The sequence below is a fragment of the Numenius arquata genome, chromosome Z (assembly GCF_964106895.1).
Source record: "Numenius arquata chromosome Z, bNumArq3.hap1.1, whole genome shotgun sequence".
Taxonomy (NCBI): domain Eukaryota; kingdom Metazoa; phylum Chordata; class Aves; order Charadriiformes; family Scolopacidae; genus Numenius; species Numenius arquata.
Window position 1 is genome coordinate 32,386,066 of NC_133616.1, and position 17,497 is coordinate 32,403,562.

A 17,497-nucleotide genomic window follows, 5' to 3' on the forward strand; every position below is an offset into this window, starting at 1 on the left:
GACTTTTGTTATGTAATCAGTCTATGAATCATAATAAGCATCATAACAGAATATGCTATGAATGAGCATTTTAAGATCTCATCATATCTGAGCATATGTGCGACTGAACGTGAGTCGCATGTGAACAGCAGGTGAAAAACTTGACTCAAAAAACCCACCCAAAATACAGCTAAACACACTTATTTGCTGACACACTTCCACATCAATCAACATATGCTATGAAAACACAAAAAAATTAAAGACAAAATACAGCTAAATTACAACAGATCCTGTGACATGCTAGAAAGTCAAAAGAAACACCATGCTGGAAACATGCTTTCAAACTTTCTTTAAAATAAGAAAATAGATAAAACACTTAAAAACTCAAACAGAAAAAAACCAACCAAACAAAACCTAAACCCACCACATGCAAAAGACAGCTGAAATTATATCTATAAGAAGCTTTTTTTTCCAGACTTGGTAGAAGATTGCCAAATGTGATTGATCTTATGCAGCCTACTAGTAACCCCTCCACATGAATTAAATGAGAATGTATGGTTTAATTACAGTGTAGAATTATCTTCTGGTTAATCTGTGGTAAATACGTAAGGAACATGGGATACCATATGTGCCACAATTTCAAGGAAAAACTGAGAGAACAAGGTCAGAATTCATCTGCATATTAACAGACATTAAACCTGTTAAGCATACTCCTTTACCCTGCTGAAACAAGTGGGTGTTTTGGCCTTGTCATTAGTGCATTAAATTAGGATTTTGTTTGTTGTCAGGGTTTTATGATAAGGGCTTTTAAAAACATCTAAGAAACAGACATTTATTTACAAATTTGAACCTTTAGGTTGACATGCCACAATAAACAAGAAAGAAGTTAGAAATTAAGCAAAGTGCATAGCCACTAGCATGCAGACTACAATCTAGATGAACTGAAAATGCAATACTCTATTTTCACAGAAATTTCTTCATTAAATGAGTTGTATTTCAGGTCCACATTGAAGTAATAGTCTATGATTTTAAAAACTGATTTATTACATCCTCATTTTTATTTATTAATACAGAAAGCCCTCCCACACACCAATCTGTGTTGATTAAGATGTTGTCCCTTTATAGAAAAAGGAAGGAATTAGTACTGTAACAGTGGTTACTGTTACTGATATCTACCATTACCATGAAGGTAGAAAGAAATACGTATTTAAAATCTGGACACAGAAAAGAGGTAAAAAAAAAAAAAGAAAGATTACCTCAATTTAGTAGGAATTTGGCATCCATAAAAACTTAGAAAATTTAGTATATTTGAACAAAAAAAAAAAAAAAGTGTTACTTTAAAATTTCTTTTTCATACAATTGGAACTAAGCCAGAGAATGATCTTACATCTTGTGTACAAAGCTAAGTTTAAGATTAGCTCTGGAGAAATATGTCATTCTGCAATAGCTATTCTAAAATAGCTACCAATGCGCATATAATAGTGCAAAATAAAGTCACTCATTCCAGAAGAATGTATGTTCTTCAAAACTAGATTAATTATTCTGGAATGAAAGTAATTTTTCTTCTTTATCATAGAATTAGCTCCGTCAAGCAGCCCTAAGGGCTCTGTAGCCTCATGGCAGAAGCCCCAGCTCTGACTAAGGTGTAAAAGCCATCTACAGTGAGAAAAGGGGATACCACCTAGGGCAGATGTCCCTAGTTTTCAGACCCCGATTTAAAACTGTTCAATACAATAACAAGTTGCAAAACTACTGGCTAAATTCCAGAAAAAAATAAGAAAGTTACTTTTGTGAGGAGCAGAACTTTCAACTCCATCTCCCAACTAAGGAGATTTTGATTGCTTCCAAGTTTGAAAACAACGAAGTGGGATATCAGAGAAGTGCCATTTGCACTCTGAAGCCTATAACTCTTTTAGGTGCCTAAATCCTTCATGTGAGTCAAGTTCACATGAAGAGCTATATGAGGTTTGCTCACTGTGAGAAATCTATTCCAGTCTGGTTTTGCCATGGAGACAAACCACAGTACTTCCTTCATAAAGAGAAGGATTCTCATAAAGAGAACTTGTGTGGATAAACTAAGGGAAGAAATGTCCTGCTGACTAGCAAAGCAGGTGACTAAATACAGACATCACTTTCCCCACTTTCGTTATTTGCACCTTTTTCCTGTGGACTTGTTTTACCCTTTTTCTGCCTTCCCTTGGGAACATGTTAGTGGAACTTCCTTAGGAACTCAGGGATTACATGTTTTGTGAGCACTTACTTTTCTAATAAAAAGCAGAGTCTTTAATTCAGAGCTGTAATAATTCTATTTATTTTTCTTGTACTTCAAAGCATCTTATTTAGTTCATAAAAGATAATGAGATAATTGTTTAATTGGCACCCAATTACACAAATTACTTGTAAGTGTGACACATTTTATACTTAAATGAGGAAAAAAACAGTCACTTTTGAGGCACGACTCAATTTAGCTCTTTGGCTGATTGGCAGATTGAAGTCTTTGCCTGAGCCTTGGGTGTCTCATAACCCACTCAAACCACTTAACATAAGTTATTTTCCTCTATGTAAAGCCAGGCTTCCTCATTTGATGAAACCTTTTGTGAGTGCTTAATTATTACTCCTTCCCTATCTTCACTCTCCCATGTGGCATAGAGACTTCTAAAATTTGCACACCAGGTTAACGATTTTAATCCTGTATTTCACAGGAAACTTGTAGAACTGGAAGAAATAGAATGACTTTTCCTCAGATACTCCAGTTACAGAAGAATAATGGACTTACAAATCAAATCCTGTATGCTACTGAGGAATTGGGTATTTTCACGTTTACTCAAAAAAAAACCCAACTAGACACAGCTGTGACCCACTCACTGGCATATGGTTTTACCTAACAAATATACATTTTTGGATAACACATACAGACATGGCATCTCGTTCTCAGATGCAGAACTGTGGGCTATTCCAAATGTCAAAACAAAACGTCGAATTTATGTATGGAGTTACTCCATCCAATGAGGAGTGAAGCCAGAGATGAATTTGATCTTTCCTGGACAAGGTATGATAGGAAACCCTTTAAGTAAGTTCAAGATTGGTGAAGTTTTGTACTGACAGGACAAGATAAAGTGAAAGGAAAGCAAGACATTTGCTGTGCTGGTAGTTTAGACTGTGGGTTTTTTATGACATCTTCATGCTGAATTGAGACTTACAACAAGTACAACATAATTGTGCCTAAATCATTGCCTTAAATATCACCAAAGATAAAATATTGCTTTCCCACAATTTCTTTGAAAAAGTTATGCCTGCATGGGAAGTATTTTGTACTTGTGTTTAGAAATTTAAACTTATCACAAGGGTTTCGGTTTCATTTTCAAATTATTTGGGTAGTTATACCTGATCAGACCTTTCCTTACACAAAATACATGGTTGCTAGCATTTTTGGAAAGAGGCTGTTTAGAAATCTTTTAAAGTACTAACGTTTATGACAAGCCAGAATTTTATAGGAGTGTCTCATTTCACCATTCCAAGTGAAAACCGGCAATCTGGATACGCCAATATAATTTAAAATTTTCTTCTCTACCACTTCTCCACAGTATGGATTCAATATAAGCTCTTTTTTCCCCCTCCCATTGGAAGCAACTGGTGTGCCTGGGAAGCTTCAAGCGAACTGTGGATACTTCCATATTCTAAATAAATCAATCATCATAATAACAATCATGTCCAATCATCTGATGCAGTTGTACTGACTTGGCATACTCTGATTAATAAAGTACATTCAGCACTCTGTTGTTTATTTTATCTGTAGGTAATGTTCAGAAATGGTAACATCTTACACAGCAGATACGGTCATTGTATGAGGTGACTGTAGATGTCTTAGTAAAAGAAACCCAACTCATAACCACATCAGCCCCAGTTCCTTTCAGCTATTGCCTATTTCTGCCACAGGGTAGAAAATAAAAACACACACCTGAGAGTGAAAGAAAACAAAACTGACAAAACTGGCATCCTGAATGTACAGACTTTCTGTAGTTTCTCTACATTTGTCTTGAAAAGCTTTGTTTTGCATGTTATTTAACAGTGTGTTACTGTGTGGAGTTGGCTAAACATTCCAGCAGGATCTAAATATCTAAGTTAAATTCAGCTGGATTTTAATGAAATCTTCTAATGAACTAATTGAAGTCAATACGACTTAAGTGATGTTCTGCTTTTAGTAGCACAAGAACTCTACCTTGACTACACTGGGGCTAAGACTGCATACTAAGAACATGTTAATTAGCAAGTGTTACACGGCAAGACAAATCTCCTGGAGTAGGAATTTTCTTCTTTGTATTTGGCTTAATACTGAGTAACATAATGGCATGACCTGTGCCTAAGGGTCTTAGGTTGTACAATAGTAGGAAAAAAAGGTCATAATTTGATTTCTAGACTATATTTTTCATAACAATAATAATAATAATACTTCATTTTGTGAAAAGGTTTACAGCAAAGAAAAAGACCTCATTGTGGAAATGGATTGCAGGTGTTCTGCTCAACTAGCTTCAGAGAAAACTGCAGACTTCCCAGATAAACTATAGCACTGCAAGGAAAGGTATACTTCCACTCCTCTCCCGTTCTTTTCAGATCAGTGAGGTGGAATTACGGTTTCTACAAGTGCCACAAGCTCTGCAATTTCATAATAACCTTACATTCTAAATGTAAATATAGAATTAATTACAATAAATTAATTTTATATATGAAGTTGTTAAGATTTGGCAGCTTTTTTTTCCTGCTCACATTTTATTTTAGTTTATGATGAATACTAAATGGATAGGTAAGACTCCACATCTAAATATATGGACAGCAGAAAATTATGCTTATATACCTAGTCATTAAGCCATCCACTCTACTCAGTGTATAGCTGTATAGAGATAATGACCTCTTTTAGGCATAAGCTAAAATGTAAGAACCGTAATTTTTCGTTTGATGTTTCAAAGACTTGTATGTATATTTCTGTCTCTGTAACAACATTTAAAACTTTGTATGAAAGTGCTGTATAACATACAAAACCATTGCTCAGTAAGGATGAGCCTACATTAATATTGCAGTCTCAGAAGAACAACTGTGAACAAAAACTTTCAAGCATTTTCATTTACTGCACTTAGGCTCATATTTTAGAGAGGTCCCAGAGCATGTCAACAAGATTCACATATTCAGATGAAATTAAACTCGAAGCTGGACTCCTGAAACATACCTAATTTGCTAAAGAGCATTCAGTGTACTGGAACAGACTAGAAAAGCAAGGCTGGGGTAAAACTCAAGTTTCCAGACTCTTCCCTTTCTACCTTCACCATACACATGCAGTATAGATGTTGGGTCTTTATCCCCAAATTCATTGCTTCTCAGATCCACTCATGCTGAGGCCACAGTACCTTAATATAGCCACTATTTAGAAGATCAGAAATGAGATTTGCAAGTTCAGTTAACTCTTTTGTAATAATCTGTATGTCAGCTTCTGCAGACAATCTCTCAACATTTCAAGTACCTAATTTCCTGCCTTTATGAGCTTGAATTAATTATTTTTTATACTTAATGCAATAAATTTGACAAACACAAGGCTTAGGAAGATTTGGTAAGTAATTAGCATCAGACCTGGACTGCGTGCAAACATATTGCTATAGAAAACAACCTGCTGGAATACATCACAATGAAAATAAAGCCAATTTAAAAAAAAAAAAAATAGACTCATGACAAGGTGGTAAAAAAATCAATATTATTTTAAGTATTTCTCTCCTTTTTCTTAACTATCACAAATCAAACAGCTTTAAGAAAACAATGCTTAATAAACAAAACAAGTAAATAAGATATTTGGGAGTGTGTTGCTTTTACCTTCAGAACTACTGACATGCTAATATCCTCCTTGACCCTAAGATGTAGGCTGATTTTAAAAGATCTGTATTGTACATTTACAATGTAGTGGAATTCCCAATGATGTTAATGGATTACCTGATAAAGCAGTAGATAAGAGGGAAGCTTATTTACAAAGAGGTAGCTGTAAGAAGATTGTTAATAAATAGAAGGTACATTTCCTAATAATCTTTTCTAGCATTGTTAGGTTTAACTTGGAATTTTAGCACATAAAACACATCCATATGACATGTGTGACTTCGGGGTCTTCTTAACAGAACTTTAATTTTGTTTCATGCAGGATTTTTCTTAAAATAAAGAAATGAAAGAGTTATTTTGAAAACTAACAAAGAAACACATTGTGCAAAAACTTCATAAGCAACCAAAACATATTCCTAATAATTGTTCTGTTCTGTAACAGCACCACTTATCATTTTGTGATCATAGAGCTCTCAGTGAGGTATTATTGTTCTTACCTGGAGTTTGAAAATTAAGACGTCGCAGCTCCACTGGGTCTGTGGGATGATGAGAGGGGACCTCCTTGTTGTTAGGTAAGCTGCTCTTTCTAGAATCAGATTCAGCCCTCTTCCTGCATGGAGAAAGTGAATACACATAAACATAAGATTGAGGTGTTAGCTTGCAAATAAAACTCCCTGAGTGTTTAATCATTATCTTCTAAAGGTAAGATGCTTATTTCTGAAAGAGTATTTGATCCAGGTAAAATAATTATGCATGGTGGGTAGGGCAGCTACAATTCGCAATGGCAAAATGAATCTAAATATAGTAATGTCATCAGGAAGGAGGGAAGGGAAGGGAAGGGAAGGGAAGGGAAGGGAAGGGAAGGGAAGGGAAGGGAAGGGAAGGGAAGGGAAGGGAAGGGAAGGGAAGGGAAGGGAAGGGAAGGGAAGGGAAGGGAAGGGAAGGGAAGGGAAGGGAAGGGAAGGGAAGGGAAGGGAAGGGAAGGGAAGGGAAGGGAAGGGAAGGGAAGGGAAGGGAAGGGAAGGGAAGGGAAGGGAAGGGAAGGGAAGGAAAGGAAAGGAAAGGAAAGGAAAGGAAAGGAAAGGAAAGGAAAGGAAAGGAAAGGAAAGGAAAGGAAAGGAAAGGAAAGGAAAGGAAAGGAAAGGAAAGGAAAGGAAAGGAAAGGAAAGAGAAAAGAAAAGAAAAGAAAAGAAAAGAAAAGAAAAGAAAAGAAAAGAAAAGAAAAGAAAAGAAAAGAAAAGAAAAGAAAAGAAAAGAAAAGAAAAGAAAAGAAAAGAAAAGAAAAGAAAAGAAAAGAAAAGAAAAGAAAAGAAAAGAAAAGAAAAGAAAAGAAAAGAAAAGAAAAGAAAAGAAAAGAAAAGAAAAGAAAAGAAAAGAAAAGAAAAGAAAAGAAAAGAAAAGAAAAGAAAAGAAAAGAAAAGAAAAGAAAAGAAAAGAAAAGAAAAGCGGTGTATGTTTCACTTTCTCTGGAGAGAAGCAGAGTCCATGTGATGCAAAACATGGAGAAATATGTTGCATGCAGAATATCTACGACTCTGCATTTTTGTTCAGGAATCTGAACAATTTAATGCTTTAATTTGGAGTGTAATACTGCTCCAGTAGTCCTCTGTGAGTTCTTGAATGAAAACGCAAACTGGTTGATATTCTTCATGTAAAATAAAATGAAGATGCAAACAGCAGCAGAGTTACTTTGTAAAAACAGAATTGATATTATTTTAAGGTTTATGATAGCAAAATCTTTTCCAGGTGTCCAATATTTGCTCTAACATACCACTGTTGTTGGGATTTTTTTTCTCCTTTGTTTTCTAATTGACTCACAATGTGACAATGCTAAATCTGTTATTATTCCGCTGGACTCCCGTCTTAAAAAGTGCTACAATTAATTTCTTGCTGTTCTTGAAATGATGAACACCTGGTAGCATTCACGAAAGGCGCACACAGCAAGATTTCAAAGACTATGCAAAAAAGCCAAACAGCAACATCATTGCAGGAATTATTTGAAAGTTACTAGTCCTACAATTTTAGGAGTCTGGGGGAGGGGGAAGTGTTTTGCTGTAAAAACATTCTATCTGTTCTCTGGTAAATACCTCAACACACATATTAACTTCTCTTTAGCAAAGCGAAGAAGATTTAAATCTGATTCTTCTGGTTTTACTCTTTTTTTTTTTTTAATTGTTATGGAGAAAGTCAGTTGAAATTCCTTTTTTGCTTTTGATTCTGACTATCTCAAACTCCTACCACATTAGCACAATGCCCTAGCATTCCTTCTTCTTAAATAAAGGTGTGTAATGCAGATTTCAAGAAGTACTTTAATCTGTAGTTACCTCTCCTGAAGTCTAGAGATCAGTGGAACTGTCCAGAGACAAACTTAATTTACCTTTTTTCCACTTGCAAGTCAGTACTGGGCACCACAACTTCATATTAATCTATTAAAAGCACTAAAATCTCTTCTAATCATATATCTGAATATTTTGAATACTTACAGGACAATAGAATGGCTTCTTATTTCTTATTATTCTCAAGATCATTCTGGCTTTTTTGTATCGTTCCAGACTATACAAGACATCAAAATTCTTTCAGATTATGGAATGGAGTTGAGACAGGTGGAAAAAAATCCATAAAGGACAAATGAGATTACCATATAGTTTCCACTTGTAGAATTGTAAGTCAGCACTGTGTGTATGTGTATGGCGCATTATGGAGATTTAGAGTGGCTAACACTTCAACCACAACCATGCATTCCTTCAACAGCTTTGGTTATAGCAAAGAACCACTCTTTTAACTTAATTAAAACACAAATAGAACCATATGTACATTGTATAGTTTTGCTGTCTCTTGAAAGTGTACCTCATGAAGACGCAAAAAAAAGCCGTGAAACTTGGCTGCATATGTTACATTACTTTTCAGTGCTGTAAACAACACAACAAATCTTTCAGTTGCTGTCATATCAATAGATTACTGTCTACATTCACACAGATTGACAGATAATTTTCTCAGATCATTATCATGATAACTGTTTTTTCTCCTTTTCTGGATTAAATGAAGAGTGATTAGCTTTCACTTCTCACCTGTCAGGTTTACTGCTCCATTTTAATGCAGCAAAGAGGGAAGAAAAGGTGAAATGTTAGTTGACCAGCAGCAAACAGGGTAAGCATGACACCATGACATGTAAGACATGTTGACTTACAGTAAAGATCAACCAAATTAAGAAATGACAGTTCGTAAAAATATTTAATGATTGCGAATCATAGAATAAAAGAAGAACACAAAGCTAACTCCAAAGAAAATCTTCTTCTGCTGAAAAAAACCATCTCTTTTAGACATTATCTGCAAAGTAGTGCCACCTTAAGTTTTAGCCAGGAAGATAATGGAGAATGGGTATTTCATTTGAGCTATCAAAGTAATGTTGATACTACATTGACAAATGACATCTCACTAAGATATAGTTCCCTCTTATGTTCAAGAGAGAAGAGATATGAGAGGAGAGAGGAGAGGAGAGCAGAGGAGAGGAGAGATGAAATTGGAGGGCAGAGGAGAAAGGGAAGGAGAGAAAGGGAGAAGGAGAGGGAAAGAAAGGCAAGCAAAGAACAAGGTTAAAAATGGCAAGAAATTTTTAACAGTACTCTGGAAAATAAGGTAAACATAAGGTAAACATAAATCTTTCTCCAGTGAAGTATTATGCACTTAGATTTAGAAGGAATGTCACTTACTTGAGGTCTACAGTGTTCTATATCTGTATAGTATCTAGATCTGTAGTGTTCTATGATCTATAAAGATCAGCTAAACAGGGAGAATAATTTATTATCTCTGACGAAGAGGTTCTACTATACGCAGACTGTAAATACACTGTCTATCTTTCTGTCTGTCTATTGATCATAATAAATATGGCTTCTACAAAATTCAAATAGCTTGGAGTCTGCAATGACCAGACTACTCATGTTATGAAAAAGTGTTTATAGAACCCTTCACCATCACTTAAGAGTTCCCCATTTTCACTTCTGTGCTCTTTTTAACATCTGCTTTTTCCCTTAGAAGCAGATTTCTTCTTACAGCTCAAGATTCAGCAGGTCAAGGGAGGTAATGTCTTTAAACTAAAAGAGGGTAAACATAGACTAGATACAAAGAAGATATTTTTTACAATGAGAGTGGTGAAACACTGGAGCAGGTTACTCAGGGAGGTGGTAGGGTGCCCCATTCCTGGAAACATTCAAGGTCAGGTTGGACAGGGCCCTGAGCAACCTGATCTAGTTGAAGGTGTCCCTGGTTCTTGCAAGGAAGTTGGACTAGATGACCTTTAAAGGTTTCTTTCAACGGAAACCATTCTATGACTCTATGATTCAGAGTGCTGAAGTTCACTATATTCAAAAGATTCAAGCTTAGGTTCCTGTCTTCTGAACTAAATCAAAAAGCTGCACTTTATAAGAGCAAATTACACAAAGTCTGTCACGATGATTTGCCTACAAAGAGAAACCCACTCTACAAACAAATCTTACTCTAGAAAGATTTAGAATGATGACCATTATCAGTGAAAGGGTGAAATTAGAGAGCCTGTGATTTCTTAAAAACCAGAAGCTATTGCCACATAATTTCATATGTTGGGGAACAAAAAAAAACAAACTGACAACAAAAAACCAAACCAGAAAAAAAGGAAGAAAAGATGCTTCATGGGGACATGCACTCTCCTTCTAGTTTTTCAGTTTCTGATATACGCCAAAAAAATTCTAGAGCTTTTTAACATTCACTGGGTTCCAAACTGGGTACCTAACCATCTAAATCCCATGTAATTGAACAACTATCACACATTCAAAAGCAAGTTGAAAGGATTTACTATAGATTTGCCTAAGCTGTAGGTTGCAGCAAGGTAGTGTTTTCCCAAAACCACCTTGAGATATAAATTGTGACTCAGCCCTCATAATGCTTAGGCATTGTCTCTAGGGGAGACTTAGCACCTGAACCATCTCTATATCTAGGTAAGTCTTTGCCTTTGTTTGAGATTTTGGATATAAATCTTACTATGCTGTAGATTTTACTCCATCTTTAAATCAGCAAAAAATTTATTTTCTTGAGGGTAAGAATATGACCAAAAAAAAAAGTGGTGTTTAGTTAATTTACTTGGATCCCTAAATTTGATTGTTTAGATTTAAGTCTAACAGAATAAAGATCTACTCCAAAACAATTCCCTCTTTTCACTATGACTGCAGGGTGGTGTAAGCGCTGCAATGACAGAGGACACTGAACTGGTCACTGGCCAAGTCAGTTCTTTTTGCCAAGCTGTCACCTCCAGAAAGACAGGAAATTCAACTGTAACTCAGGAAAAAACGTTTTTACTGTGAGGACAGGTGAACACTGGAACAGCTTGCCCAGAGAGGTTGTGGTATTTCCATTCTTGGATATAATGAAACTTGCCGGTACCTGCTGTAGCTGGCCATGCTCTCAGCGAGGCTGGGCCAGAAATGTGACTTTTGATTCTGTGAATCTGTGAGCTCTTCTGCACATGGTATATTAATCAGCCTTAATTGCGTTGGATATTATATTGCAGATATATTCGATGACCACAAAAGGTACTCTTCAGTATTTTCACCATTTTTCACTGCTAAGTACTAAGCTCCAATGACCATTTGGGTGTATTCTCATATGACCCCAAAATGTTTCTATGCAGTATCTTTGCTTTCAGATTTTAAGAAGAGTAAATGCAGAGACAATAACCTTTATACAAACTGACCACAAATAATAATGGGGTCAAATATGCCCTCCTAGTCTTTTTGACAGTTAAATGTGCTTCACACCAACCCATGCAATTTAGTCACACTGTCTGTGATAGCTTCTGTTTTAAAGGAGAGCAAGAATTCTCCCCTTAAAATTATTCATTTAGAAACTGCCTGAACAGTTCTAGTACCAGTAGTAAATAACAGATGTAAAATGTGTCCCCCATTTTCAGTGAATGACACTCTCTTCACGCTACTGACGAACAAATTTTACCTGCTCATTTGTGGAATATGCCTGTAATTTTTTTTTTTGGTAATAGAACTGAACATTGTAATTATGGTTCCATAAATGTAATCAATATTTCCAGAAGCAGTTACACATCTGCTTTATATGCCATTGTTTGGATTTGTTTTGTAGTATGGGAGAAGTTTTACTTTTAATACTCAAAAATAATCAGAAGAAAGGAGTATTTCACTTTTAGCGCATCTCTAATGACCAGTTTTTGAAGTGACAGACAGACACAAACAGAGGTTCAGTGGTTGCTAATTGACTAGATTGGCTGAGACAGTAGGCACTAATAGAAACCTTCAGGAGACCTAATATCTGCAAGCAATAGACCATGTATTATGCTGCTCTATGATTACAGCCCTAAAGAACAGTCTATAAATGTGTATCTATTTGGAATCCAAAGCTAAGGTTTACCCTGGACTGTTTTTTTACTGCTGAACAGAGAATTCTCTTTCCAAGCAGAATTTAAACATCTATATGCAGGTGATAGCACCATAGCCATTAGTTTTAGAAGACATACTCCTTTTGATGAAATTGTCCCTAGTGTGCCTGATCCCTGACAAGGTCACAGCATCTTTATAGTATTTCCCAATTATACCTTATCAGTATATTTCAAAAATTTTAAAATAAACTTTGTGTGTTTGAGTCTTTGGTTTTGATTTAGCATCTTGACCCCTGTGAACTCATTTACACTATAAAAGGCTGCTATGTATAAATTAGGCATCATACACTGTTTTCATCCAGTATGTTGTAAGGCAGAGGAAAGTCCTTTGTGTAATAGCAAACCTACATCTGTGTCATAGACAGTGAAAGAAGAATAAGTGAAGTTTGATCTCATTGCAAGATTAGTAGAAAACAGCTACTGATGTTTCTTTCATCTCTCAGTTCAGAGCTTCAAATTCACATAGATACACTGCCAAATTGAGGCCAACTGCCAAAAGCAAAAACTCAAATTACTTGAGTGGAGATGAAAACCACATTTTACATCAAGCTGAATGTAACCCCTAATGTATTACTGTTACACATCGAAAAATACATTTAAAAAAGTCAAATGTGTGAATTTCATACATATTTATATGCAAGTACATATTTTCTTCATAAACATATGCAAAGTGGAAAAAACATTTAAATGCAGAAATGTTAATAGAGTGTCATCAGCAGAAAAATGTACCCACATACCTGTAATTATTGGAAACTTTCAGTCAATCTACTAAAATTTCTGCAGTATTCTGGAAATGATTAATAAATACGAAAATATCCCAAAGCAATGACATTTACTACTGTAGTGCAAAAAATATAGTGTAGAACAGTATTATAAAATGGCCAATATATCAGAAAGTTAGACACCTGGTAGGAAAACTAAAAGGTAAACTTACCTTTTATAAAGAAGTATAGCAATAACAATACAGATGATAAACACCACTGCGAGAACCGGGCCAACAACCCAGATCAAGCCTTCTTCCTCATCTGTAATTGGTTGGGGATCAAGATCCATGGACACAACAGGATCAGAATATGGGCTGGTTGCATACATGGTCTATACAAATAAAATAAATCTTACTTAATGATAAAGCAGTGAATTTAAAATATTAACTATCCTAGATCTAAAATAAATCTATACAAGATAATAAAGCAATGAACATAGCAATGTAAAAACGATATTTTTCTTCAAGTCAGTCAGTATATAAACTTGCAACCTGAAAAGTATGTTGTTGTTACTATCTTTATTTTGTGCTCCACATATTAGCAGTGATCTGCAGTCAAATAAGGTAACACAATCCTTCACAGAACATTTTGCAATTTACGCAGAGAATGAGAAGATGTAATAATAGGGAACTGAGGAAAAAAACCCATCAGTTACTCATTTTTGGGTTTGTTTTAGTTTCATATTGGCTTAACGCTATTTCTTCCTGCAAGATATGAAAGGATAGTTCTGAAAAAATGAGAGTACTATAGGTAAAGATAAAGAGGACTGAATGTAAGAGGTTCCTAGAAAAGGGCCCTATGGAAATAATAGGGTGCATTTTGATCAGTCAAAATCTGTCACGAGTGTTCTTACAGAATATGGAGATAACCTGAATTTAAGTCTGAAAAACAGGGGAAACCGCTGTAGAATATGAAGGGCAGCTAAATACTCAAAGTTTTTCTGAGAGATGGAACTAGAATTATGAGCCAGCAGAGGCCATTGAAAATCTTTGCCTTACTAGATGGTGTAAAGCCAGCTGGCCTAGGGTTAACACCTGTGATTAGAAAATAGTAACTTCCTTTTTCATTCTGGTCTGACCTGAGATGTCTGATCTATGGCTGAGTGCAAAGTTAAAATTACAGACAGGAGAGTCTGAGGAGCCAGCCTGCTGAAATTGGATCATGTAAAGAACTCTTAGTTACAGTAAAGTCAGAAATGAAGAATGGTTTTCACTTATTTCTTGTCCTTGCTGGAGTGTCTCCACCAGCACTAAACTAGGATTTGAACTACAGCTCTTGCAAAGGACTTAAAAACTTGATTCAGCAGTAGGTCAGGAATGCCAGCTAAGATATAATAAGATAACAAGGAGAACAGATTAGTTTTCTTCTACCATGGTCTTCTACCATGTTCTACTATGTTCTGAAAGATTCCTGAAGCCAGGAAAAGTGTTATCAAAGGAGACATGTTTTTTTTACCCTTCATTTGGTCTTGTTTTGGGCTCTGGGCTATGACAGTTTCTAAGCTTAAGGCTAGAGAAAGGATGAGGACAGGCAAAGCTGAGGCACTTAAACTAGCTGCTACTGAGCTAGTACCCATGCCAACAATGTTCAGTTATGTTATGTTCTTTTACTAAACCTGGCACCAAACATTTTAAAATGTCTGTGATTGCTGCTTAGAAACTGAGGAGTCTCCTTGTTCCATTCTTGAAATACTGAGCAGACTGGGTTTTTTTCCATCTTCAGCATTCTCAAAAGATTGAAAAAAGTCCATTGCTACAGTAAAAAAAATCTTTGTATTTAGCCTCTTCCTTTAGAGCAGGCAGGAAAAAAATGCCTGGAAAGAGATACAGAGGGATAACATTATGAGTACTTACTACCAGTTCTCCAATAAACAGGGTTTTGCTTTTAATTTTGAACCTACCTGTATTAATGACTGATTTATACTCTATTATTTTGCCAAAATTATCTATTGTTTTCGTTCTTTCTCTTGATGTTTATCATATATATAAACTGTAATCACAAGCTCTTTCAGTTTTCATTTTACAAATTCAGATCTGCCCATGCCCTCTTGTAAAGCAAGTTGTCTATTCTCCCAGTCAACAGAGAAATGTTGCGTTCTCTAAAGGAGAAACCTTATGTAAAAAGTATTTTGAATATTGGGAAAAAGATCCCTTGCAAGTTAGAACTCATACACCAGTAGGATCTATAGTCCTAGAAGAAAACCAGCTATATTGAGAGCAGATACACTGGAGCACTGGGACTTGAAGCTCACTCACCCTTACACACTCTTCCCTCTCATGCTACCTAGTCATGCAGATGTTTCAGGTGGCATGCTAAACCAGACGTTGTCCATACTGTAAGTTTAGTAATGCCTTTTGAAATCTTCAACAGTAGGCCCCTGGACATATTTTGCCATACCAGCCTTTTCAGCTGTAAATTTACAACCCTATTTATTCCTGCTTTTTCATCCTAAATTCTCTCTAACAAAGTAACAACCTGAGGGTTTTATAAAATGACCAATGATTTAATTAATGTAGAAAAATAAATAGCAAATGGTACTTCATATTGAAAAGATCAACTTTAGTACAGGTAGTTTCTGACACACAGATTTTTGGCCATCTAATCTTATAGCCAAAAGCTCTGAACTTTCTCCAGTTTGAAGCTTTCTGATGCAGCACCTTCAGAATTCTCTGTCTGCACAGCCCCTGTCAAAAAGTGAAAGCGGAAATTTTGATCTGTGTTAGAGCTTCCATGAGGCACTTAAATTATTTTCAAATGAAGTTATACATCCAAAAGTATTCAAATTGGAACTACTTCCTCATTGTGTTCAAGTAGGCTAATTCTGTTCACATCAAGAAAGCAAATGTAAGGTTACACACTGGAAGCATTTGACTAGAATTTAGATTATTGGTGTAGTAGTTTCAAGTGGCTGAGCCGGCAAATGTACCTGTCAGGTCTAGGTACCAATTAGAAAGATACATTGCACACTGTATGTTAAAATGTTAACGTGTGTTACAACTTTCACCAGTCCTATTTCTGTCTTTTTCTTTTTTTTTTTTTTTTTACTATAGTACATGCAGTGGATTAACTTAAACATAAAGGTACATAACTAGAAGATGAATTACATAAGGAGGAATGACAGCTCATTATTTAGCTTATGTTAGGAATTTTCTGTATTACTGAATTATTTTCTAACTTTCTAACAATTCACTGATAAAGTTGTTACGGAATGACTGTAACTAGAGGCTAGCTGTGCATCTCTCTGATGCAATGAATCTTTCCAAGAATCCTGAGAATCCAACGCCACTATTCAATGGTAGTATTAAGGCAAGAGAGGAACTCTTTTTCAAATACATTGAGAAAGATGTTGCTGTGAAGTTCATGCCTCAGAACCTGTGTCAATGATCTCAAATAGCAGAGCACGTAATTTGCAAAGAATCACAACACACTAATGAAAGGTGATCCTTAAGTTTCAGTTACACAAAAAAGTAACACATAATAATACATGCAAAATAGAAAAGTTCAAGGAATTAATTGGAACTAAGCAATGCAACACTCACTTTAGAGATGTTCTGACATATATTGTAAAAATATAGCTTTTAAGAAGTGGAATAAGCATTGAAATAACGTTTTCATGACTGTGGAAAGGTAATGTTGGGATTGAAAAATATAACTAACTTACAGATTCTGAGTGCTCCATTACAGCCAACACAAAGAAGACATATTCTTGACCACTCTGCAGTTGCTTGTTCTCAAAGCCACCATAATGCTTCTTATCCCCCAACGTGAACTCTGTCGGAAGAACTTCGAAGTGAGCTGCAATATATGGCTTTAATTCAACTTCCCTCCCAAGACGAATGCTTCTGCGTTTCCTAGCTATCTCCTTAAGCAGCTTTACAATGAAGGAACGGGAAAAAGAGAGAGAGGGAGACAGAGAAAACAAGAACAGAAAGATAACTGTAAACAATTTTAATGTAACTTTGACAATGTAATGAGAAAATTTAATGCATGACCAGGAACTACAAAAATACAATTTATCCCCATTTCATAGGGCCTATCAGCATCACTAAATCAGTTCTTCCAAAATCTTCCAATTTATTGTCATCTTTGTTAAGATACTATGTAGAAATTGCACTGCCCAGACTGCAAACATAAAACAATTAGATCAGCTTTCAGTTGTCTGATATTGCTGTCTCTTGGAGAGGGGGTGAAGGGGAGGGAAGCTAATAAAGCAATATAACTTCTCTGAGGACATATATACACACCCATCATATTACAAATCATACATATATGTGTATATATATATGACGTCAGTTATAGAATAGGATTAATTATGTTGGAAAAGACCCTTAAGAACATGAAGTCTAACCTTTAACCTAATACTGCCAAGTCCATCACTAAACCATGTCCCTAAGTACCATGTCTACACATATTTTAAATACCTCCATGGATGGTGTCTCCACCACTTCCCTGGGCAGCCTGTTCC

The 17,497-nt window shown here is 35.6% G+C and overlaps 1 protein-coding gene across 1 annotated transcript in view; it reads right to left on the minus strand.

Moving 5' to 3' along the window:
• PTPRD (protein tyrosine phosphatase receptor type D) overlaps positions 1-17,497 on the minus strand; it is a 284,383-nt gene that overhangs the window by 74,542 nt on the left and 192,344 nt on the right. The window contains exons 21-24 of the mRNA XM_074165861.1: positions 16,694-16,903; positions 13,203-13,363; positions 8,901-8,915; positions 6,330-6,442 (exon numbers count right to left, since the gene is read on the minus strand). Coding sequence (XP_074021962.1) covers positions 6,330-6,442; positions 8,901-8,915; positions 13,203-13,363; positions 16,694-16,903 — 499 coding nt within the window. The remainder of the gene's footprint in view (positions 1-6,329; positions 6,443-8,900; positions 8,916-13,202; positions 13,364-16,693; positions 16,904-17,497) is intronic.